The sequence below is a fragment of the Oryctolagus cuniculus genome, chromosome 12 (assembly GCF_051225735.1).
Source record: "Oryctolagus cuniculus isolate XC-2025 breed Fujian yellow rabbit chromosome 12, ASM5122573v1, whole genome shotgun sequence".
In the NCBI taxonomy this organism is placed as follows: domain Eukaryota; kingdom Metazoa; phylum Chordata; class Mammalia; order Lagomorpha; family Leporidae; genus Oryctolagus; species Oryctolagus cuniculus.
In genome coordinates this window covers 7904371-7930480 of record NC_142878.1, presented here as the reverse complement: position 1 = coordinate 7930480, position 26110 = coordinate 7904371, and the positions used below count along the sequence as shown (strand labels likewise).

The 26110-nt window shown below is 46.7% G+C and overlaps 1 protein-coding gene and 1 long non-coding RNA gene across 3 annotated transcripts in view; one reads left to right on the top strand and one right to left on the bottom strand.

The window, feature by feature from the left end:
* Positions 1–6114: 6114 nt before the first annotated feature.
* Positions 6115–20912, bottom strand: ARRDC4 (arrestin domain containing 4). The gene is made up of 8 exons (XM_051822982.3): positions 20450–20912; positions 15513–15579; positions 15131–15278; positions 12711–12813; positions 11126–11382; positions 9896–10058; positions 9197–9351; positions 6115–8796 (listed from the first exon to the last, which is right to left on the bottom strand). Exons 1-8 carry the CDS (start codon positions 20733–20735, stop codon positions 8740–8742), a joined length of 1236 nt encoding a protein of 411 aa, XP_051678942.3. The 5' UTR covers positions 20736–20912; the 3' UTR covers positions 6115–8739.
* A 334-nt stretch (positions 20913–21246) lies between these two features.
* The window catches only part of LOC103352189 (uncharacterized), a 315055-nt gene continuing 310191 nt past the window's right edge, over positions 21247–26110 (top strand). For both annotated transcript variants that reach the window (XR_016218712.1, XR_016218713.1), the window contains exon 1: positions 21247–22351. This is a non-coding gene — a long non-coding RNA (uncharacterized LOC103352189). The remainder of the gene's footprint in view (positions 22352–26110) is intronic.

The window sequence follows — 26110 nt, the reverse complement described above, 5'->3', positions numbered from 1 at the left end:
AATTTATTTTTCTTTCCTAATTGCTTTTTTTTTAAGTTTTTTTTTATTTTATTTTTTGAAACTCAGAGTTACAGAGAGAGAAAGAGAGAGAGAGAGAGGGAGAGGGGGAGGGAGAGTACTTTCATCCACACATTCATTCTCTAGGTGTTTGCAATGGCCAGGGATAGGCCAGGCTGAACTCAGGAGTCAGGAGCTCCAACCAGGTCTCCCGTGTGGGTGGCAGGAGCCTGAACACTTGGACTATCTTCTGCTGCTTTTCCCAGGTCATTGGGAGGGAGCTGGATTGGAAGTGGAGATGCTAGGACAAGAACCAGTGCCCACAGGGGATGCCAGCATCACAGGTGGATGTCATCCACAATGCTGGCCCCTTCTGACTGCTCTTGCTAGTTCTTCCTATACTACACTAAGTAAGAGTGGTGAAAGTGGACATCCTGGTTTTGTTCCAGATCTGAGGGGACATGCTTTTAATGTTTTCCCTGTTCAGTGTGATACTGGCTATGGGTGTGTCATATATAACCTTAGTGATTCTGAGATACACTCCTTCTACACCTAACTGGTTGGGGGTTTTATTATGAAGGGATACTAAATTTTATCACATTCTTTCTCTGCATCTATTAAGATGGTCGTCATGATTCTTCCCTTCATTCTGTCAATGCGATTTATGATGTTTAGCGATTTTGAAATGTCGAAACACCTTTGCCTCTACAAAATAAATGCCACTGGATTGTGACGTATGACCTCTATAATGTAGTCCTGGATTTCAATTGCTAAGATTTTGTTCAAAATTTTTGCATCTATGCTCATCAAAGATATTGATCTGTAGCTTTCTTTTTGTCGCGTGTCTTTGTTTGCTTTTGGGATTGGAGCGATGCTGATTTGGAAAATGAGTTTGGCAGAGTTCCATCTTTCTCAGTTTTTTTGGAATAATTTGAAAAGGATTGGAGTTAGTTCCTCTTTAAATGCTTTGTGTAATTCACTAGTAAAGCCATAAGTTCCTGGACTTTCTTTGATGGGAGACTTAGTCACTGCTTCAGTCTTGGTGGTTGTTATGGGTCTGTCTAGATTTTATCTTCTTTATTTAATCTTGGTAGCTCATATGTAACCAGGAATTTGTCTGTTTCTTCGAGATTTTCCAATGTGTTTGCATGTTGATGTTCATAGTGGTTTCTTATGACCCTTTGTATTTCTGTGCTTTCGGTTTTAATTTCTCCTTTTTCATCTCTAATTTTATTTGAGTTTTTCTCCTTTTTTCCATGTTAGTCTGGCTAATGGTTTATCTATTTTATTTATCTTCTCAAAAGAACAAGCTTTCTGTTTTATTAGATTTTTTTTGAAATTTCTTTCAATTTCATTTATTTTAAGTCTTATTATTTCTTGCCTTCTGTTGATTTGGGGTTTAGCTTGTGTTTTTATACATCCTTGAGAGACATCACTAGATTGAGAATTTTTAAAAGTTTAAGCATTTATTGACTTTCCCTCTTAACACTTCATCTGCTGTCTCCCACAGGTTTTAATATATTGTGTTTTCATGTTAATTTGTTTCTAGAAATTTTGTTTCCTTTTCTATATATTCAATGATCCATTGGTCCTTCAGTAACATGCTGTTTAATTTCCATGTATTTATAAATTTCCATTGTTCTTTGTGTTGCTGATTTCTTTCTTTCTTTTTTTTTTTTTTGACAGGCAGAGTGGACAGTGAGAGAGAGAGACAGAGAGAAAGGTCTTCCTTTGCCGTTGGTTCACCCTCCAATGGCCGCCGCGGCCGGTGCGCTGCGGCTGGTGCACCGCGCTGATCCGATGGCAGGAGCCAGGATCCAGGTGCTTCTCCTGGTCTCCCATGGGGTGCAGGGCCCAAGCACCTGGGCCATCCTCCACTGCACTCCCGGGCCACAGCAGAGAGCTGGACTGGAAGAGGGGCCACCGGGACAGAATCCGGTGCCCCAACCGGGACTAGAACCCGGTGTGCCGGCGCCGCAAGGTGGAAGATTAGCCTAGTGAGCTGCGGCGCTGGCCTGTGTTGCTGATTTCTAACTTTATTCCTATGTGCTCTGAGAGGACACATGGTATGATTTCCATCTTTTTAAATTTACTGAGACTCGATTAGTGTGTAATTTTACACCACTTGATTAGTGTGTAATATCTGTTCTATCCTAGAGAATGGTCCATGGGCTGATGAGAATGTGTATTCTCCAGCTGTTGTGTGAAATGTCCTGTAAATGTCTGTTGCTCAATGGCATATTTCAGTTCTGATGTATCTGTTGGTTTTCTGTCTGAGTGATCTGTTGATGAAAGCTAGGTCTTGAAGTCCTCGCTATCATTGTAGTCTATATCTCCCTTTAGGTCTAAAAACGTTTGCTGTGGATAGCTGGGTGATCTTGTGTTGGATGCCTATATGACTGTTATACTTGTAGCTGAATCAAGTCTTTTATCAATATATCATTTCTTAGTATAGTTCTAGATCTAAAATCTGTTTTCATATGAGTATAGCTATTCCCACATTGTTTTGGTTTCCATTTCCTTGTTCATCTTTTTACAAACTTGCACTTCCAGACTGTGTGAAGTTCATTTATTGTACACAACAGGTGGTTGGTTCTTGTTTTTTATTCCATTCAGCCAATTTATATCTTTTGATTGGGAAATTGAGTCCATCTATATTCAAGCTGACATTGACAATTTGCTTTTAAAGGAAAACGATAAATTCCGAGCACCCAGTGCTTGAGTTCACTCATGTGATAACATTTTCTGATGTCTCTCTACCAGCATTGTACTGTTGGGAGCACATTGGTTAAAAACTGCTGGAAAATGAATTCTCTTCCAGCAAATAAGTTGCTAAGTAGCAACCCATCGCCTGTTTCTCCCTTTAGCAGCAAAGCTTACAGTTTGATCTGAGAGAGACTCTGTTCTGGAGGTAGAGGGTGCATACAAGAGAGCAGAAGCTAAGGGTTTCTGTCTCCGTGTGTGCAGGAGGGTGTGCGGGCACATGCGTGTTAAGTGTTTCTGTGTGTGTGGGTTGGAGGGAGAAGTTTCTAAGCATGAGGGCAGCACCTACTTTTTACTTGTTCACAGAGAGAGGTACTGGCCTAAAATACGTCTCTTTCTGTCCACTTAAGACAACCTGGATCCTTGAAAATTTGGGCAAGAACAAAACTTCTGCCACTGAACACAGAAATCGCACTAGTAAGAAACATTCCGTGAGCTGACAGATGTCCTGGGGCGGGCACCAGTCAACACGTCTTGTCCACCCTTCACCCTCATCACTATGCATTTCTGTTTTGTGGCTTCCCTCCATATTTGACAGATACAGGTCTGGTTTTATGGAAAAGCTCCTTAGGTTATTATGTATGTAATAGCTTTTATGAACTAAGAGCTCTCCTGTTTAGAAAAATATGTCTTCACAAGTATACCTATGTTTTATATTGTTTCATTAAGAATAAGCACATACTTTGTAGTTAAATTTCTTTTTTAGCTTCAAAATGAGCTTTCTGTCTCATCGGTAAGCGATGCCACTCAGGGCAGGCATTTGGTGTAGCAGTGGAAAACCCTTCACAGCGTCCTGGGTTTGAATTCTGGCTCCGCGTCTGATTCCGTCTTCCTAGCAATGTGGACCCTGGGAGGCACCAGTGAGGGCTCAGGAACTTGGGGCCCTCCACAGAGACCCAGCTTGAGCTCGGTTCCTGGCTTGTGCCTGGCTCAGCCTGGCTGTTATGCGCATTTGGGGAGCGAACCAGAAGATGGAAGATTTCTGCCTCTGCCTTCAAATTAAAAAACAAAGGTTACTTAGAAGTTCTTTTGATGAAGTTGTATTGTAAAAGAAGGGAATTAAAGAGGCAGGGGAAAAAGGAAGAAAAAAACTACAGAATTTGTACACAAACACACAGGGGAATGTAGTCTTTCCTGCATAATTTATGTTAAAATTCATGAGATTCAGAAGGTGACAGGATAAATACGTCCACATACTTTCTGCCTGGTCTATAGTTTAGTAACAGGGATATCTTGCTCAATTATAATGCAATAGCATGCTGTTTAAAGGCAAAACACTTCAATTACTTTGGCAACCTAAAAATTAGTCCCCGCAAGTTTGTGTCAGTCTGTATTTATGTATTTCCTACCTAAGAGGTGGTCCTCAGACTCCACACCAAGACCTATTTACAAAGGTGTTATGAGCATATAATTATTACAATTTTCTTTGCAAAGCACAATATGAAAATTTAAGTAGTCAAATCTGATTCTTTTAAAATCCAACTAAATGACAAAGGATACACTGATAGTGCAGGAAGCCGCTTGTGAGGATCTTAAGGTTGTAATATTGCTGAATGCAAAAGCCAGTCTCAGAAGGCACATTCTCAATGACTCCATGTAACCAGGTTGCAAAATGACAGAATTATGGGGATGGAAAACAGATCAATGACGGGGTGGGCTCGGGCAGGAAAGGGTGTGAAGTCTCCATCTTGATTGTGGGGCTGATTCTATGAACCCAGACATGTGATACAATTCCACAGAGCTCTATACACATACACAAGCAGAAACCGGGCGTCTGAGTTGTGTCAATGCCCCATTGCCAGAGACTGTGGGAGGGATACACAGGACGTCATGGTACTATCATTGCAACATCTCGTGAGTCTGTAATTATTTCAAAATATAAAGGTAGAAACACAGCTGTTGGGAAAAAAGATCCCAGCTACTAATTAAACACACGTAGGAAGCAATTTAGTGGAAGATTGGTAGACTCTCAGGAAGCAAGCCTTTCAGACGCAAACACTGAGTCTTGATCTGGCATGTGTCTGGTCTCCAGGTCTGCAAATCTCAAGCTGTGCGATTGAAACCAGCGCCTATTTCCCTCATGTCTTCTACAGTTGCAGAATCAGGAGATTTCCGAGCCAGCAGAGACCTCTTACAGGTGAATGGAGGCCCAACTCCCAGGTTCCGTCTCTGGGTTTAGCATCGTCACTGCTAAGGTGAGGGCTTGTCCTCATCTATTCGCGGAGTCATCTTGTTCTAAATGTGATTATCTAGAGTGTTCCCATATGACACAAACTCTGATGCAGGTCTTGGGGAAATTTTGCCTCAGTATTTATTACATGGAACAAATATTTCCGTTAAAGTTGCTAAGAAATGTTATTGCAGAAACAATGCATTTGTTAAGTTATGTCACACCACATGCGAAAAATAACTGGAGACTAGAAGATTTTCCAGGACAGAAGGCGGCCAGCTAGAGATGATGTGCCTTCACACAGGGCTTGTATCCAGATCTGCTCCATCAACTGTGGCGAGTTCTGTTCCAGGAAATACTGAAACTCAGAAGGCTTTCAAGAATGGTCTTTCTGCATTGAGGGTAAAGAGATTTCCAAGCACTTCAAGAAGTTCACAGAAAAGGGGCCAGCGCTGTGGTGTAGCCGGTAAAGCTGCCACCTGCAGTGCTGGCACTGCACATGGACGCCAGTTCAAGTCCTGGCTGCTCCTCTTCCAATCCAGCTCTCTGCTATGGCTCGGGAAAGCAGTAGATGGCGGCCCAAGTGCTTGGGCCCCTGCACCCGCGTAGGAGACCCGGAAGAAGCTCCTGGCTCCTGGCTTCGGATGGGCCCAGCTCCAATCCTCGTGGCCATCTGGGGAGTGAACCAGCGGATGGAAGATCTTTCTGTCTTCCCCTAACTCTACTTCTCAAATAATTAGAATCTTTAAAAATATATGACAAATGGTTCACTTTAGTGCAAAAACAAGTTGAAATCTGATGATTTCAATCCGTGATTGTTCACCATACCCACACTCAGGGACGTTTTGAAGAACCCTTATATGCATGGATTTCAAAATTTTTTACTGAAACAAACTTATCTTTTAATTCCATTTTCCACGAACTTTTGTATACGCCAAGTCAACAGCCAGTGTGGCTTCCACTTTGTCACTCATCTCGATTACTTCTCTTCCCAGAATGTGAAGAACCCCTTACCTCGGGGAAACAGCCGGCATTCCTAGGGCTGCTCTTTGCCTCTTGACAGCGTGCACACAGCTCCCTCTCAACAGCAAGAACATTCTGTTTCCTGTACTGATCTTCCCTAAGTCCCTAGAAGTTTAAATTAGTCTTTCAAAAATACAAACGAAAACAAGTAACTCACAGCATTACTGTAATCATTTTATTAACAAAAAGAACCCATGGGGTTCAAACAAGAGTACAAAATACAATTTTTTTTTCTCCTGTGGGTTAAATTGTTACACTTTTAATAATAAAAATTAAAAAAAACTTTCATAGTTAACTTACCAAAAAACATAACCTCTGCTTATTGAGTCTTTTGTTGTGCAAAACAAAAACACAGAAAGTAAATTTTTGCCTAGGAGAAGGAGTTTTGTGTGCCAAAAGGTGCACATTTTCAATTTCACAATTTTTGCATCAAAAAGAAAATTCTAAGGCCACTTTATTTTTCTTTTTTTGCAAACTAAACAAGAGCAAGAAGGGAATAAACAAGCAAGTAACAGCAGCTAATTTTTATCTTCATCCCCAGGTTTTCTCTGCTCCAATGTGGTTTTCTACATTCAGAAAATGCTATCTTGATTAAGTAAAGATTTCACCCTACAGCTTAAGGACAGATGGACCACTATCAAGTCAGTAAGGTAGGTCAGACCTTTGAACGATTAAGTGTTATGGAGTTAACTCTGCCTCAACTATGCGGGGGGACTTCATGATTTCTCTAATTAAGGTTATAAAATAATCCTAACAAAGGTTCCTCTAAGTAGTCGCTTCTCTACGTGGAGCCAAATTACTCAACTCTCTCTCTCCGTGTGTCCGGTTTGCGTGTTTTTCTCGCTCTGGTTTCATGGAGGTGGACAGTGTCCCAACAAGGCACACCAGCTGCAACTAAGGCATCAACAGATAGCTGAGGAGGGACTATTCTGCAGTAAAGACAAAACGTTTTAGACAGTACTTAAAGACACACACCTGTTTAAGGACACACAAAAGAAGCAAAGCAAAATAAAAACTCTAAAAACCAAAGTAAAATGAGGCTTTGTGACCGTTTCCGTACCACAGGTACTAGCATGGCATCTTGCACTGTGATTCTGAAAAGTGGCTACAAGGAAAGACGTGTGCTTGACGCTTGCGTGACTGCAGGAGAGGTATGTCCAGAGGGCAGAGAGCACACAGTACCTAATGTTTGTAGAAAAATCCCTGATCCAGTGGCCCACCGAACTCGAAATACAAAATTTAACCTCAGAAGGACTGTTCTAAGTGAATGTGCCGACCGGAAGATGAGTCGGTCATTTTGTGGGATCAATTACAGTATTTTGTACGGGAAGCACCAGGGTTTCTAGATCAAACCCTTAGGACTCGGCTGGTCCAAAATCTGTATCTAGGGGACCCCTTTCTCCCTTCTGCTTAGTGTCCAGAAACAGTCTCAGCTCAGGAAACCAACAGATGGAAGGAACAGCACGTGAACAGGTGACCACGGACATGAGGGCAAAGGGGTACGGTGAGAACACTGTGCAAACGTTCAGCAGCAACGCAATCCTGTTGGTGTGAGTATCCTGAGGCTAAATGATAATAAAATATTGCACCAAGACAATAAAGAAAATCACAGTTTAAATAGAATCACAGAACAGCTGGAATAAACAATGTACAATGCAGTGACTGCCATCTGTAGACATCAGCCTTTTGATGGGAATTAATTTACATTTTTGGAAAATGGTATTCCTACCCTCTTTTGATTTTGGATTTATTTTGAAATAAATATATGTAAATATATATATATATTTACTTCCATTTAATGTTAACTTATGGATTTTTCCCTTGTGTCAAGGAGTTGAGGCTGCTACGTAAATAGCAGAACTTCAAAGATCACTGATCAGGCCTAGAGTTTTAAAAACATACCTGATAACCCCATACGAGGTAGGTTAAGAAAAGGTTTTTTGTTTTTGTTTGGCCATGTAGTTATCAAGGCATTCTGAAGATGCAACTGTTTTCCCCTGTCTCCTTTTTCTGATGTGCCCACAGGTAAACAAGGTATGAGGAAACTCAAACATGTATCCCGTTAAAGTACTTAAAAGGGGTAAAAAGCTACGGCCTTCAACCAAATCTGTTTTCACACGGAAATCAATCATTCTGCTTCGATCCCACAAAAGCTCAAGTTTCTCAAGGAACCTTTCTTGGTTTCCCACAACTGCAGAGCCAGGTTGTGAACTGCATTTCAGCCCAGGGTTCAGAAAGCCAAAGCTGTGTCATCATTAGGACCTCGTGTGACCATGGGGTCAGGAAGGGATCCTTCCGAGGACTTCAGTCCTCGAGTCTGGTCACGTGGTCAGAAATCATGAAGACCCAGGGTCCCAGGGGTCTCTCTGTCTCCAGAGCTGGCCGTTGCCCTGCTCCCGCATACCCGGCGCCGCCACACACATTCTCCTGTCAGCATGCTTCTTCACTTGTGTCCACTTTTGGAAGACTTCCTCACAGCGCTTCCTCCCGCTCGGGTCAGCGCAGGCACTCCTCCACTTACTCTGCCCCCTCAGGACTTCCACTACATTCTGTGGCTTTTCACATCTTCACCCCTTTTCAAAGGGGACAAACGACGACCATCCCATCAAGTTGTGCAAACATCCTGTTGGCCCACCAGAAAGTTCCCGTGTTCTTTATTTTCTATGGCCTTCTGTCTTAATGTCCATGTATGTCTGTAAGGAAATCTCTCCACCCACCCCAAAGGGGCAGGAGGAACGAACCAACACTCTGATCTGATGATGAGCACAGTGATTACTGAAACACATTCAGAGAATGAAGGAGACAGGCTGGGTCTCTTCGACATCACTAGGGTGTGGGTCAACCTGACAAAAAATAAAAAATAAAATTAAAAAAGGATAAGGAGGTGACTGCTGTTAAAACTCCAAAATGATTCTAGCATCTATTTTTAGTTTTACGATGCTTCTTATAAACCAAGTTGCTCAGAACCTATTATTGAGTCCCAACAGGCCATTAAGTTCTCTGTATTCCATGATCAGATCAAACACCCTAAAGGGAATTCATACTACCGTGCATGCATGCACAAAATCACAAGAAAAACACTAGAGAACGTAGGAAAGGGATCGTGACAACCCGCCACCACTGTGAAAACAGATTTACACATATCTCCTACTAATTACAGGCCAGCAACACATGAACGCAGGGCAGCAAATGATCATTTGCAAACAGCACAGTAAAAGTCTCATTTTCTGTCACTTTGTTTACCTCTGAATAAAGAGGCGGAGGCTGAAACCGGAATTCTTGTATGCAGGCAAGCATGGGGTAGCACGCTCCTCCCAGACAGCCCGGAGGCTGAGGGTAGGGGGGAATGTGTCTGGAGAATTCTTCCTCGGACACCACATCTGCATAATTCGGTGGTGCTGAAACAGAGATGCGGTGAGTTGAGAAATCCACGCAGAATTATTAATCTCTTCTGAAGTCTTACACAAGAAATTCAGCTAAATTTGAAGATAAAAACATACTGTCCTCTAAACAACACGCTTTTGTACCTATTATAATAAAAGTAGTTTTTAATCGAACTGCTACTAACATTAATTATGTTCTATTCTTACGAGATCTGTGTCACAGTCTAGCTAAACAAATTCATTGAAATGTGGCTACAGAAAGTATGTAACACTCCATAATTTCCTTTTGACTATTTTTCATGGTTTTTCTATTAATGAATTGGAATCAGGAAGAATAATTTTGTTCCTGAATCTGGCATCAGCAGCTCTGTGTCCTGGATATGTGAAACTTTCAAGGTCTCTTTGAGGAGTAACGTTTCATGATTTTTAGCAATAAGAGTAAGGACAGTTGCAGTAGTGGTAGTAATTAACTGTTGAGAACCTGCTATCTTGCGTGTCCTGGCACACAAGGTATTCTCTGTCTAAAATCTCACTACAAAATGACGGGAAAATGCTTTACCTTCAGGTTGTTCCGGCAGGGTCAGTGTCAACCAGCTCATATCCATGCTGAACTGGCTGGCAACGCTGGAGTTCCTGCTGCCAAAGCCATTGTACGGAATGGTACCGATCACTAACGGCAGCTCGAGCATCAGCTTTTTAGCACCAGGAATGTGAATGTACACCTAGAACGGGAAGAAGAAGTGGAAGGAAGGCACAAATGTAAATCAACCCTCACAGCAGAAAGCCTGCTTTCTCTGTCACCCGCCATCCCTCCCCTTACAAGTGTGAGCTGTCCTGAGGGGACAAAACAGAACAGGGTAGTGACCAGGACAAGGGGCGTGCCCTTGCACTTGACCTGATCGTGACCTGGGAGGGGGGGCGTGGCCTTGCATTTGACCCATTTGACCATGATAGTGACCTGGGACAGGGGGCATGGCCTTGCACTTGACCCATTTGACTGTGATAGTGACCTGGGACAGGGGGCGTGGCCTTGCATTTGACCTATTTGACCGTGATAGTGGCCTGGGACGGGGGCGTGGCCTTACATTTGACCTATTTGACTGTGATAATGGCCTGGGACGGGGGCGTGGCCTTGCACTTGACCCATTTGACCATGATAGTGACCTGGGACAGGGGGCATGGCCTTGCATTTGACCCATTTGACTGTGATAGTGACCTGGGACAGGGGGCGTGGCCTTACATTTGACCTATTTGACCGTGATAGTGGCCTGGGACAGGGGGCGTGGCCTTGCACTTGACCCATTTGACCATGATAGTGACCTGGGACAGGGGGCATGGCCTTGCATTTGACCCATTTGACCATGATAGTGACCTGGGACAGGGGGCGTGGCCTTACATTTGACCCATTTGACCTGATAGTGACCTGGGGGGGCGTGGCCTTGCATTTGACCCATTTGACTGTGATAGTGACCTGGGACAGGGGGTGTGGCCTTACATTTGACCCATTTGACCGTGATAGTGACCTGGGACAGGGGGCGTGGCCTTGCACTTGACCATCACGTACAGGAGTAGGGCAAGCACTCCTCAGTGGGATTCATTTGTTATTTTATTAAATCCCTTGGGGAAGGAGGACCGTTTTTGATGAAGAACAAAGGCCAATCTTCATAGACACCACGACTGATGGCAATGAACATATAAAAGGACATTGCTGCAGGGACGAACTGCACACACTCACAGTAACATGACCCTAGTTCCAACTGTTTCTAACTTGAAAAAGGGCTCTACTCACAGCTAAGGAATAGTCTACTCTGATAATGCAGCAGTCCAGGATGGACGGAGTAACAGGGGGGATTTTCAGAGTTTTGCCGTTCCACGTGTCGGTGCTCCCAGAAGCAATGTGGTTTCCTCGCACGTTGGCGACCATGTGGCGAACGGTCTTCGTTTTCCCACTTGCCAAGTATGTTTGGGTTTGGAAAATGGCAGCTTTGGGAACAATCAGGCGAGAGGAGCAATTCTCTATCTCTGCATAGATTGGAATAGCTTCTCCTGAAAAGAAAACAAAAATAGGGTGCATCCAGAGACTTCGCAGAAAGTTCTCACTACCGTGGAATACGGCTGTTGCCAATTAAAGTGGCAATGTTCCAACGTTATTTTATAAACTGAGAAGCCTTAATGGAAAACTTGCATCACTAAGAGAAACTTGTATGAGGAACTCATATGAGTCAGAGAAATAGAAATTCACTGTAGGCTGTGGCAGATATTATTTTCTAATTGCCACATTATTCATTATTCTAATGTACTAATAGTATATTAGCAATTCTGAGAAACTGATAATGCTAAGGCACAAAGAATATAGTACTCGCAGCAGGCAAGTTTTCTACAATTATATACCCACAGCACACTACCCCAGGCCACATTCACGTGCAATAAGCCAGAACCCTGCAGAGGGGCCCAAGCCACTGCTGGAACTGGGCCCTTCGTGAACGACAGCTGGGTATCAACCTGACCACGCAGCTGTGTTCTTTGTCCAGTCTAGTGTATTCCTGTTTCTCCAGCCGGCAAGGAGTCAGAAGGTCCAACAGTATTTTCAAACTATAACAATTCTCCTCTAAGCAACACAACTCCTGACATTCTTTTGCAAGGTTAAAAGAAGATGCTGGCATTTTCTGACTCCTTTTTTTTTTTGGGGGGGGGGGGCAGGCAGTGTTAAACAGTGAGAGAGAGAGAGACAGAGAGAAAAGGTATTCCTTTTTCCGTTGGTTCACCCTCCAATGGCCGCTGTGGCCGGCACACCGCGCTGATCCGAAGCCAGGAGCCAGGTGCTTCCTCCTGGTCTCCCATACGGGTGCAGGGCCCAAGGACCTGGGCCATCCTCCACTGCACTCCTGGGCCACAGCAGAGAGCTGGAAGCTGGACTGGAAGAGGAGCAACTGGGACAGAATCCGGTGCCCCAACTGGGACTAGAACCCTGGGTGCCGGCGCCACAGGCGGAGGATTAGCCTAGTGAGCTACAGTGCTGGCCATGACTCTTCTGTTTTTTTGTTAGTAAAGTGACTGAAGTCAGAAATACCAGGAGTTTTATTGCAATCTATTTATACATTTAAAATATTTAAATATCAATGTTCTACACCAAGAAGAAAACTTTATTATTTGTTTTAAAATACAATATACTTTATACCTTAAAAAACACATTACTCACAGGTGTGTGGAGGGGAGAGGAGGGTAGGAAGTGTCACTATATTCCTAAATCTGTACATATGAAATACATGAAACTTGTATAACTTAAAATTAAAACAACAAAAAGACACATTACTTGAGATCACTTACAATTAGCTAATAAAATGATCACATTTTCCTTTGCAGTTCTTGCTTACCATTACAGTAACCCTTTCTTTCAATTTTGGCACTCAGCGAGACTGGTCCAGAAGTGAAAACCCAACAGCCAACCATTTTCTCTTGAGTCTTCAACACAGGGGTCTTGAAAATAATAATAAAATGACTTTAATTAAACTGCTTAAAATTATATCTGTCCTTTTATGTAAGAAATATTTACAAAAACACACAAATGGAATGTTCTTATCCTCTTGTGACATATTAGGCAAAACATGTAGTGAAACACAGGTGCTAAAACTCATTTCCCTTTTAGGAAAACAAGGGCACATTTTGAGATTCAAATTAGCATAACAGCACCCCATTTTATCCTGGAGTCACTATATTTTTAGGAAATTATAAAACATCCATTAAAGCAATCAAAAGCTGTATATTAAGATCTGTCTATGTAACAGATGAAAGGCAAAAGAGAAATGAAATAAAAACCAATAATCAGGTTTTTCTGGCATTTAATAAATGCAATAAACAAACAGCCTATTTTTTAACTTCAGAATGCATTATCAGACAGAACCTTCTAGTGACCTTAGCTTGAAATGGTTTGTGGAATTACACAACAGAGCAATAATGTACAGACATTAAAAAGCTATCAAATACTCCACTACAATATTCTAAAAGGGTACTTAAAAATGTTCATTGAGAAATGGAATTAAAAGATGTGTATTTTGTGAAAAAAATTTTTGAACTTCTGAGGTAGGAAATTGGCAACACAATTAAAATGCTTCCAGGGATGCCCACATTGCAAACTGGAGTCCCTGGGTCTGCATCCTGGCTCCACTTCTAGACTCAGCATCCTCTCGATCTTAATGCACATCCCAGGAGACAGCAGGTGACGGCTCAAGGATGGGAGCTCCCGCCACCCATGCGGGAGACCCAGGATGACTTCAGGATTCCTGGCTTCAGCCTCCCCGGCCCCATCTGTTCAGAGCATTTGGGGGGCATGAACCAGTGGATGAAAGTCCTTTGTCATCTCTCTCCCTCTCTTATTTGCCTTTCAAATAAATAGATAAAATTTTTAAAAAATGTACTAAAATACATGAATTCTGAGATTTCCAAGAATTTCAAGAAAAATATATATTAAAAAATAGCTCATGTTCTGTAGCTTACAAAAATGGAGACAAGATGTAAAATGCCCAACTCACAGGGTGCATAGATTGAAAGCTTACTGTAATATCCAAAGTTATCTGCAATTATTTTTATATAAAAGAAAGAATAGAAAAGAATAAAATATGTCTGTTTTTGGTAAAAACCAAAATCCCTTTAACTCAATTGCCACAATGTCATAGAGATATTAGAGATATATTTAACCTTCCAGTTCTAAGTAGAGTTTAAAATATGACATTTATTAGCATCCCCAACTTTTAAGGACGGCTTTAAGTGGACGTTGAAGCTGCTGTACCAAGCCAGGTCAGCTCTGGTATGGTTTTGGCCATAATGGGTCATGCAACCACAGGAAATTTCTTATCTTTTCCCAACCGGAAGGTGCACATTAAAGTAAATTCTATTTCTTTTTCATGTGAAAATAGGAGTTAAACAACTTTTAACTGTTTTTTCCTTTGTCTTTAAAAACACTGGGTAGAAAAAGAAACCTCCAATACTAAAAATACATCTTTGTCACATCAGGATCATGATGGAAAGTTTAAATTATCTCGGTATTTTCTATGAAGTAAAAAATCATTCATATTTAAATGAAGAACCATTAGGTCCTAGTAGCTATCATGAACGTACAAGGTATAATTTTATATTATTTTGATAATATGGGTTTAGATAAAAGAATCTAGCTCATTAGCTCCCATCTTGCCTATTCTGTTGTTACTTATAGCCTGATCCTTCTTATCAGTCTACAGTATTTCCAGTGATTATTAGAAGTTCAATGCTTTAATGTGGCCAAATCTGTCACAAGGAGACGCTAAGTGAAAGGCTCTCGGCGGCAGCTGCACGCACTTACTTAATGTTAGAAAATGACATGCAAAATGGAAGGACACACAGCATAATGGCCCGGGCTTCAATAACAGGCTGAGCGTGATTAATACTCTTCATAATTACTGTTCCTCAACCTGCTATTATTGAAGAGTTTAGAATACCCAGTCCTGTGCATGTGGCCAGTCTGGTAAAAGGAACGACTCTCTGTGTGTGCATTATTGTTATTAAGCCTTATTAATGCATTTCAAGCCTGTGTAACTTTTTGGCAAAAGAAGCCCTGAACAGCAGGGGCATAATCAATAGTATTAACACACACAATTTGTGATTTCCCCAACCTAGAATCATATCTTTAGAGTGAATGCCTATGGGTTACACGATTGTATTTTCTGAGCCGTCAGAAAGTGACAGCACAGACCACAGCTCCACTGGCTATATACAGATGGCGCTATTCGAAGGCAGGAGGAAGAGGAAGGAGAGTACTCACCAGCAGTGCTGGTGTGTTGACGTCCACGTGGCTGACCACTTGCAGTTCCCGTCTCACACTCTGGGCCGGCACTGTGGGTCGCTCCAGGACAGCTCGCACACAGTACTGGATGCTCCCATATTTCCCCGTGAACGAGGTGACCAGGGGTCTGAGGCAAACCAGGGACATCCGTTGACACGTGCACTTCTCAGTGAAACCGACCCCGGGGAAGCATGGGTGAACATGCTGGGGTCAGGTTAAAAAAAAAAAAATGCAAGCAGAGGCAGAGGTTGATGGAGGGGCTGTGAGGATAAACGGGCATGCACAGAGGCAGGGGCGCCTGCACCCGACACGCGAGGAACACATGGCAGGTACAGGCAAGCGCAAGAGCCGTCCCACTTACTCAGATGGAAGTTGAAAGCGAAATGGAAATTCATGCTTCCCAGGCTGCAGTAAGATGACACCTTCACCTACAGAAGAGATCACATTTATTTCAATTAAAGTCCGTATTAGAGCAAGCGTTTTATCACCTGAATCGCATTTTTAAAGGAGGTTTTCCTAGATATAAAATGTGGTATGTCGGATTTAGGGAATTACATTTGAAGTGGTTTTTACCAAGTTTCAATCTCTCTCTCTCTCTCTTTCTCGCTCTCTCTCTCTCTCACACACACAGCCTATTTTTTACCTTCAGAATGCATTATCAGACAGAACCTTCTAGTGTCCTTAGCTTGAAATGGTTTGTGGAATTACATAACAGAGCAATAATGTACAGACATTAAAAAGCTATCAAATACACACACACACACACACACACACTCATGTATACAGGCATGTGCCATCCTCAAACAGACCAATTACACAATTACCACAGAGCCTGGAGCTACAAAACACACATGTAGTATGTATAAACACAACTTGTATGTATGTATGCACAGCATACAGTATGGGTGTTTGTCTATGTGTATGTGTGTGTATCTGTGTGTGTGTGTGTGTGAGAGAGAGAGAGAGAGAGAGAGAGGTAGGGAGGTAGGGAGGGAGAGAGGGAGGAAGGGAGAGACACTGTACTTCAAAAGTTCAGAGGAAATGTTATTAAAAGATGTTTACTGGGGCCGGTGCTGTGGTGCAGTGGATTAAAGCCCTGGCCTGCAGCAGCAACAGCCCATATGGGCACCTGTTCAAGTCCCAGCTGCTACACTTCTGATCCAGCTCCCTGCTGATGCTCCTGAGAAAGCAGTGGAAGGTGGCCCAAGTCCTTCTGGAAGACTTCCAAGTGGAAGATGGCCACATGGGCGACCCAGGAGAAGCTCCTGGCTCAGCTCTGGCTGTTGTGACCCTTTGGGGGAGTGAATTAGAGGACTGGAGGACCCTCTCTCTCTGTAACTCTTTCAAATAAATAAAATAAATCTTAACAATAAAGATGTTTATTGCATTGCCCCAAATTTTGAAAATCCATGAAATTTTTCATAATATGCATTTTAGGAACTCTTTGAAAACTCTTCAAAAGGGATTTCAAAAATTTTTGTACAAAGTAAATCCTCTAATTCCATTTTCCATGAACTTTTTGAAGTGTATGTGTGTGTGTGTGTATAAGTATATGTGCGCACGTCTGCTTACTTCACTCTATTTTATGAATGTGATACCACCATTGCAGTGTACCTTAAAAGTAACTTAGCAAAGAAAGATTTCTTTTGGGTATACCACGAACATCACACTCTGTATTCTTTGGGTAGACAGGGAAAAGGAAGATGTTTATGAATTTATTAATAGTGGGTATAATACAAAACAGTCAAACCAACAAGACTAGTTCTTAAGCAAGAGTTGGGTAGGTAAGCTTAGGTCTGAGTGATTACTAGGGTTTTTTGGTGGGTGACATGGGATACATGGTTCTACCAACATGGCCACATCCCTTGCCCTGACAGCGGTCCCCAGGGCCACTCCATTTTGTGCAGAGGTTTGTCATGGGGAGGGTACGGATGGTCCCAGTCAGGTCAGAGGCATGGCTGGAGGCTCTGATGAGGGTAAACAGTCTGCCTAATTCAGGTCCAGCGTAGGCTCCACGGCTTCCAGTGCCGGTCAGGTGTCTCCTGGACACCGACAAGCTCTCCTTTGATTGGGCACTAAGTCCTCTCACTGAGGGTGGCCTACATGAGTCAAGAAAGGCCAGAACAGGAGCCTCCGCCTCAGATCTGCCCCATCACCTGACGCTAAGATGAGGACTTCTACCTTATCCATTCATCTAAAGATTCTGAAAGCCACCAGTGCAGAGATTTTTCTTTTTCACTTTAACCCTCGAGCTCTGTGACCTGACCCAGTTCTCTCAACATTCCAAACCTGTATTTCAGAAAACAGGGCCATGATGGCCCATGAAGTCCTCCAAACCTACCTCCAATTTTCAGTGTTTATAATACATCGGGGTGGGAGGGGAGGAATGCATTTGCCACTTCAACACATTTGAATAGAAATATATCTGAGGCCTGGAGGCAAAGTGAACAACAAGTAATGTGTGTATGTGTGTGTGTGTGTGTGTGTTGTGGTGGTGGTGTACTGCATGGTGACCCAGCAGGTAAGGTAGCGGCCTGCAACACCTGCATCCCATATGGACGCCCATTCATTTTTCCTGTCTAGTTCCCATCAATGGCCTGAGAAGCCCAGATGTTTGGGCCCCTGCCACCCATGTGGGACACCCAGATGGAGCTCCTGGCTTCAGCCTAGCCCAGCCCTGGCCATTGCAGCCCTGAGGACTGAAACCAGTGGATGGAGGATCTCTCTGTGTCTCTCCAAAAATAAGAAGGGTATAATGAATGGGCTGGGCCTCCGCCTACTGCACCAGCATCCCATATGGCCACTGGTTCATATCCCAGCTGCTCCTATTCCAATCCAGCTCTCTGCTGTGGCCTGGGAAAGCAGTGGAAGATGGCCCAACTGCCTGGGCCCCTGCCTCTGTGTGGGAGACCCAGAGGAGGCTCCTGGCTCTTGGCTTTGGATCGGTGCAGCTCTGCCCATTGCCACCAGTTGGGGAGTGAACCAGCAGATGGAAGACCTTTCTCTCTGTCCCTCTACCTCTGGAATAAATAAATTAAATCTTTTTAAAAATAATGAACACAGTAGGTAACACGGACAGGAGAGTTCCCAGGGGCTCAGGTGTGCTGGGAGCTGGCCGCAGGGGTGGCATAGCAGGGAGGCCGTGCCAGACGCCAGGGGAGTATCTCCGCCTTAGAGCCGGCAACGCAGACTCCGGGTGCTCTCACACTCAGGGGCAGGTTCCAGGTCCACAGGAATCATCAGGTTACTGAAGATGACAAACAGCTTCTAGATACTTCAACATGGATTTCATCTAAATCCCAAACTGCCAGTGCTGAGGCCTGGCACCGTTGCTATAGAGACGAGTCGCTTCAATCTTCAAACAGACCACTAGGAGGAGCGGAGGCCGGCCCTCGGTGCCCAAGCAATGACCACAGACTGCTAGAACCCAGAGCATCTGCCCAGAAAGGCGGAGGCTGGCGGGAGTCTGGGGGTGTTGCTGACAGAGATGGGGGGGGGGGGGGAACAGCAGGAAGAAGAACATGATTGGCATGTGGAGAGAGTTTCTCCGGACACTGAGAGAGTGAGAGAGATGAGCGCCCCTTAGGAAAAAACCAATCAAGAACGCACTTAAAATGAGGCTTTCAATCATCTAAAATACAAAACAGGGGAAAGAAAGTCACGAAAACATAAACACGGCTTGTACTACCTGGCGTGAGATCTGGGTTTCCTGCCCTGTGTTTCATTAAAAACCTTCCCAGGTAGAATCCCGGGCCCATTTTCTGCTTCTGCTCTCAGGGCTGGGCTCACTGCGCCCTCCTGGACACCCAGCTCTGCCAGGTCAGGGCAATGCTTCCCTGGCCAACGGTCTCACAGCCAACGCTCTGGCCAAAGGCTCGTAGGAGTGGCGGTGACCAGGGCTCAGGAGGGCTAAGGGGCCAGCCTCAGGTTGCACTCCTGACGGGTGCGCAGAGCTGCAACCCAGGCTCCAGGTGGGTTCCTGCCCCTCCACCCCTGTCCCCATCATCATGGGAGCAAGCATTGGCTGAGATTTGTGCGGCCAACAACCACACGGGGATTTTTTTTTTTTTTTTAAACAGATGCCAGGGCCTCATTTCCCACTAACCCAGATTTCTGAAGACTTTTGTAGGTGATGTGCAGACCAGGATGACTCTGAGAGAATCTGTGACTAAGTCGCTAACTTCTCCCAGGTTAGTGGCTATCGGCTGACTTTTTTCCCCTCTCTACTGAGCAAGATTATGGTTATTCTTGGTCCATGTGGATCAAAAATCAAGATCAAAAACCATGGGTCAGCCCGGGTTTTACCAAAGCCATTTGCATTGCTAAGCCCAGGAGCGCCTTCTTTCAATTCTCCATCTATTCACCCAGCACCCACGGGCCCTGGAAACACAGACACCTTGGACAAAACCCAGGTCCCTGCTCCCTTGGGTCGGCCATCTTGGAAATCTGTGTCCCTGTCACCACTGGGAGGGGCGAGCATGGTCCATGCCATAAACCAGGGGGCAGAGGGCGGCAAGGCGGGGTCCAAGCAACCGTCTGGGGTGTCAGCTGGCTAAGCCAGTGACAGTGGCCCCAGGCCAGGACAAAACGGCCCATTCTGTATCCTGCGAGACCCGGCGAGCCTCAGTTTACCCTTCCGGGGGGGGGGGGTGCCACCATCTTACCTGGCAGCAAAGCTTAAGGGGCGGAGGGGTAAGAGGGCTCGGAAGGGCTCCCACCTGTGGACCCTGGTTGGGCCCAGGGTCCAGGGAATCCCTCTCCGCGCCTACTGCGAAAGGAGCACCCCTCCAAGCAGGGGGGGTCCCCGCGTGGGCACTTTGGGGGACGCCTCCCACGTGCGAGGGCGAGGCGCGCCCAAGAGCGCACGCACACCTGGCAGGGAAGAGGGGTGCGGCGAGGAAGAGGACCCCAGGGTCGGCGACGGTGCCCAGGGGGTCAGGTCCAGGAACCTTTCCTGCCACTGCCCTGCCCTCCCCGCAGGACTCGAGTTTCTGCTAATTCATCCCGAACCAGGCAGGGGCGCGCAGGCTCAGGCCGGGCAGGAGACGCCCCAGAAGCCCTGGGCGCTGCGGACCCGGCCGGCATCCCCGGGCCCCCAGCTGTCCAGCTGTCCGAGCGCAGGTTCCCATGGCGACGGCTCGCGCCCCGGCTCCGGGTTCCAGCTGCTGCCGAGACTCGCCCACCGCGGCGGCCGGGCAGGGGCGCGGGCATTGTGACCCGCCGCCGCGCCGGGCGCCCGGGGCCCACCTGCCAGGTGCGCCTCCCGCCCGCGCGCCCCCCGGGGCCCCCCGCGCTCACCGGACGGGGGCTCGCGCAGGCTCAGGCGCACGTTCAGGTACTCCACCTCCGAGGCGGCGGCCGGCGCCGCGCCGGCGCCCGGGCCCCAGGCGGCCGTGGCACGGCCCTGGGCCTCCAGGCGCAGCGCGCGCAGGGCCACCGGCTCGGCCGCCTCCAGCAGCACGTGCCCGGCCACCGTCTCGCCGCTCGAGTAGCAACCCTTGCGCTCGTCCTCGAACACCAGTCCCAAGCTCTTCACGCGGCCCTCGGAGCCCAGGGCCGCCGCAGACCCCGCCTCGCCGCCCATCCCGCCGGGCGACGGGGCTCCGCTCCTGCTGTCCGCAGAGGCCCGGAGCCGGGGTCGCGAGCCCAGCGGCGCCGCTGTCACGGGCGCCCGCCGCACGCCGAGGGCCACCGCGGCCGCTGTGCCGTGCCCGGTGGAGCACCGGCTCGCCGCGGGGCCTGTCGCTTTAACAAACCCAAGAGGGACAGGAACGGGTCCTGGACAGCCCACCCCCGGCGCGCTCCCATAGGTCAGCTGTGAGCCCTGCTTCTTGCCGATTGGTTGTTCATGACTACTGAGTCATTTCATTGGCGCCCCCACGCACGGGCTGGCGCAGGAAGGCAGTGCGTGATCAGGCAGTGTTGACCAATCGGGAGACGTAGGCGAGCACGTGCACAGGCCGTTTATTGGCTGGAGGAAAGCACTGTCCTGGGGCACGGACCAATAGTGAGGCGGTGCGCCCATGTGGACAGGCAGTGGGAAACAATATCTGTCAGGGAGGGGGCGGAATGGAGCGGGGCTTCTCCGGCTTGCGGCGTGTCCGCCGTTCCCATGGTTACGGACGGGGCGGGGTTGCACTGCTGCGTGAGCAGGGCTTTCGGGAGGCACCGGGTTGGCGCTGGCACCTGAGCTGGCGGCGTCTGTGACACGCGAGTGGAAATGAGATGCGGGGATGATGACCCCGCGGAGTTTCCCTGCGGGACGTGGGGCAGGCGCGGCTGGAACTCTGAGGGACGTCTTAGAGTCTCCGGGCCTGCGGGTTCCGCACCCCGCGTTCCCGGGTTCGCACCGGGAGAGGGCCCCGGGACTAGTCCGGGTGCGGGCGGGCTGCCGCCGGCCCCTCAGCCTCTCTGGGCGCCGCCTTCAGTCGGGTTGCGGTGAGGCGCCCGCCGCCGGCCGGGGGTCGCGGCCCCGCGAGGGCTCCTCCGACCTGGCCTTCTTCCTCTGCTCTCTGCGGCGCACCGTGTAGCGCAGCTGTCCTGTAACCGCCATCGTAAGCTATTTCCATTTCTCCACTGACTGAGGTTTACGGCTTTCCCCATGTATGCCATGTTTTCTCCTCACCCCGGCTTTTTGAAAGAGACCTGAGTGGAAAGGTCGCTCTGCTGCCCTTTTGAGTTTGGATCATGCACGTGGAACTTTACGAAGGCCTTGGAAGCTCCGAGCTTCCTTGTCGTCGCTCAAAGACATTGCAAGAGGCTGCAAACCCAGCTGTTTGTCTTGGGCCACGAGGTCTCCAGTGAGCCCCAGCGCTCCCCTCTGCACAAAATGACCTGCCTGCTTATTTGCCTACTGTCCGTCACGCCCAGCTGAAGCACAGAACAAGCCCTCATCCATCTGATGTACCTTTAATTCCCACAGGGCTTCACGTACAGCCACCGCTCGATCAAAATTCGGCCCAGTGAATGCCAAGCCCGGTTCCGTGACAGGTGAACCTGCCTCGCCTCCTGCTCCAGGGCGCTTCCCTCGTCTGCAGGCGGATGGTCTTTCCAGCCCTCTCCCCTCAGAACTGAGGGGTGGGCGCGGGGGCGAGGACAGAACCAGGACGGCATTCCGTGCTGGGAGAAAGCAGACGCTCTGCGCCGTGGTCAGCGAGTGCTTTTGACTCCTGGTACCAGTGACCAGCAGTGGCGTGAACCGTAAGTCCCTTTCTTGTTTACTTGAGGACTCGCTCAGCAGTGGACACTCTTGGGTTGGCTCATCACTCTTCTCTGCCTTCCAAGCAGTACTTATCACAGAGTATCTCTTTCTCATGCAACAGAACTCAAACGCGAAGTGATGCAGTGTCTGCACTCCCCCACCCCCCAAACATGACCTTCCTCTCTTCTCAGGGGAAAATTATATTTCTGTGATGCCCCCATTATTCTCATTGCCGTAATGAAATACTGGACACAGACTACTTGTGACTTTGAGTTGTGGTGCTCAAAGTTTGTAGTCCAAGATTGGACGGGCCCTATGGTTCTACGTCTTGTGCTGGCTTTCTTGCAACAGGGAGCACATACCTGTGTGTGCCTCTCCTTACAAAGCCACCGTGATAGGCCAGCACCGCAGCTCACTAGGCTAATCCTCCGCCTAGCGGCGCCGGCACACCGGGTTCTAGTCCCGGTCGGGGCGCCGGATTCTGTCCCGGTTGCCCCTCTTCCAGGCCAGCCCTCTGCTGTGGCCAGGGAGTGCAGTGGAGGATGGCCCAGGTGCTTGGGCCCTGCACCCCATGGGAGACCAGGAGGAAGCACCTGGCTCCTGGCTCCTGCCATCGGATCAGCGCGGTGCGCTGGCCGCAGCGCGCCGGCCGCGGCGGCCATTGGAGGGTGAACCAACGGCAAAGGAAGACCTTTCTCTCTGTCTCTCTCTCTCACTGTCCACTCTGCCTGTCAAAAAACAAAACAAAAAAAAAGCCACCGTGATTTCATCCTCAGAGTTCAACCCCAACATTCTAATGCAGTCCAGTCACTTCCCAAAGGCCCTACCTCTTACCACCGTACTCAGGTGCCACTGATGTGAGACTTGAACGGATCCTTGAACGTATGGGATTTGGGGGGAAGTAACATCCAAATCATTGCACACCCAACAGATTTCTGTGTATTGCTGGCTGAAACTGAGGCATGAGTGCCCCTGTGGGTCATTAACCTGTCCCCAAATGAGACTTCTGTAATGGAGTTGGTGGCTGAACACTCAAGAGCTCTATTCTTGTAGAAGCAGGCAAACTGTGGAGCCATTTAAGTGACTTAACTGAGCCTGGACAGCAGAACCACCCCAGCCAGACTAGAAGGGACACTGAAACCGACAAAATTGTTCCACAGCTAGAGAGAAGTGAGTTATGTGGTGACTCACCTCATTCACAGTACAATTTCACTTCTGTTGCACACATGTTGCAGTAAGTATTCAAAATCAGCTAACAGCTTTTGTTGTTGTAAAGTCAAATCTGACGATCTTTATTTAAAAAGTTTTTAATTTCTTTATTTGAAAGTCAGAGTTACAGAGAGAAAAGGGAAGAGGGAGAGAAAGGAGGGAGAAATGCCTCATCCATCTGCTGGTTCATTCCCCCAGTGGCCACAATAGCCAGGGCTGGGCCAGGAGGAAGCCAGGAGCCAGGAGTGTCATCTGGGTCTCCCACATGCGTGCAGGGGCCCAAGCACTTGGACCATCTTCTGCTGCTATTCCCAGGTCATTAGCAATGAGCTGGAACAGAAGTGGGACAACAGGGACATGAACTGGTACCCAAGTGGGATGCTGGCGTTGCAGGTGGCAGCTTTATCACCATGCCACTGTGCTGGCCCCAATCTCTGTCTTTTAGTGGTTATGTTAAGGTCATTTAAGTATAGTGTAATCTTTGATAGGTTGGTGCTGCAATCCGTATGTTTGTGTCTTCTCCAAATGTGCGTGTTGAAATATCAACATGCAAGGTGATGGTATTAGAAGACTGGGCCTCTGGTAGGTGGGTAGGTCCTGAAGGCAGCGCCCTTGTGCAGGGGGTTACAGCCCCTATGAAAGAGGTCCAGGAGAGACTTTCACTCCTTCTGCCCTGTGAGGACTCTGAAGTTCACGGCTGTGAGGACAGCAGGCCCTCGCCAGACTCCAAGTCTTGCCTCTTGACCTTGGATTCTTTGGTTTCCCGAGCTGTGAAAAGTAAGCATTTCTTGTTTATGGGCCATGTTGTTTATGGTGTTTTGTTATAGCAACCCGTACAGACTGAGACGCTTGGTTTTTATGTGCATCTCTTTATTCGCTTTGATTGTGCCTTCATCTGGGCGTGTGTGTTTCTGGGTTTCTGTTTTCCATTTCCTGCTTCATTTTGATTACTTGACTATTTTTTAGTAAGCCACTTACATTATGTTAATTTATCTGTTGCATTTTTCCCTTCCCTTTCTCTCTCTCTCTCTCTCTCTCTCTCTCTCTCTCTCTCTTGCAGACACTTTAGGAATTCCAGCCTCCCTTTATGTCACAGTTGCCAGGGTGTATTATATCTACATACGGGGCAACCGCACCAGACAATGTCTGCAGTTTGGCTTTAGATAGTAATTTTTATTTGAAGGAACTCAATAGAAAAATAGTTTATTATAATTGCACAGATAGTTATCATTTCTGTTGCTCTTGTTTTATTCCTGAAGTGCCAGTTTCCTTCAGAGAATGCTCAGTTTTATCTCCGATTTCCTTGTTGTTTTGTCATCGCTAATATAGGGTATATTTTACTAGACCTAGAATTCTGAGTTGGAAGCTCGTTCAGCACTTTATGTGTGTTATTCTGTGGAGCAGAATTCAATTCCACTGAAATCAGCAGTCCTTGTAATTGTTCTCCTACGTAAAATGGAGCATTTCTTCCTGTTTGCTTTCAAGACTTTTCTTCATCCCCAGTTTTCAGCAGTTTGATTATAATGTAGATGGGTTTGGTTTTGTTCAAATTTGTTTTGTTTGGGGTTTTCTGAGGTTTCTAAAGATGTAAATTTATTCTTTTACCAAGTTTGCATTTTCTGCCATTTTATCTTCAGAATTTTTTCTGCACCAAAATCTTTCTTCCCTCCTTTTGGAACACCAATATCAGAATGTTATGGTTTATTTTGAAAAGCAGATGCACACACATACACAGACAGAGATCCCTCTTCTGCTGATTACCTCTCTAAATGCCTACAACAGTGGTGCTGGTCCAGGCTGAAACCAGAAACTGGAACACAATTCTGATCACCCATGTGAGTGTCAGGAACCCAGTCACTGGAGCCTCCCAGGCTGCACATCAGCAGGAAGCTGGAGTCAGGAGCTGAGGGTGGATTTGAACCCAGGCACTCCAGTACATAATGTGTACATCTTAATTGCTGGACCAGATGCCGGACTTTGTGTTTTTGCAAGTTTTTTTTTTTTTTTTTTTTTTGCTATGTTGAATGATTTTAGATCATATTCTGGACTTCTTGATTATGATGCTGTGATGCTCTGGGTCCTGTTAAAATCTTCTTAAGAGGGCTGACACTGTGGCACAGCAGATAATGCTGCCATCTGCAGTGCCGACACCCCATATGGATGCCAGTTCGAGTCCTGGCTACTGGCTTCTGATCCAGCTCCCTGCTAGTACACCTGGGAAAGCAGCAGAAGATAGCCCAAGTGCGTGGGTCCCTGCTTCCACCTTGGAGACCCGGAAGAAGTTCCTGGCTCCTGGCTTCAGCCTGGCCCAGTCCTGGCCATCATGGCTATTTGAGGAGTGAACAAGCAGATGGAATATCTCTCTTTCTCTTTGTCTCTCCTCTGTCCTCTTTTACCAAATCTTCTGAGGAATATCAGCTGTTTCGTTTTCACAGGCTGTGAACCTGGGCATCTTCAAATCATGCATGTTCTCACCTTCTGTGGGCAGCAGTTCCAATGTCTCTTTAGTTCTTGACAGCTTTGCTCTTCTTTTTTTAATTAATTTATTT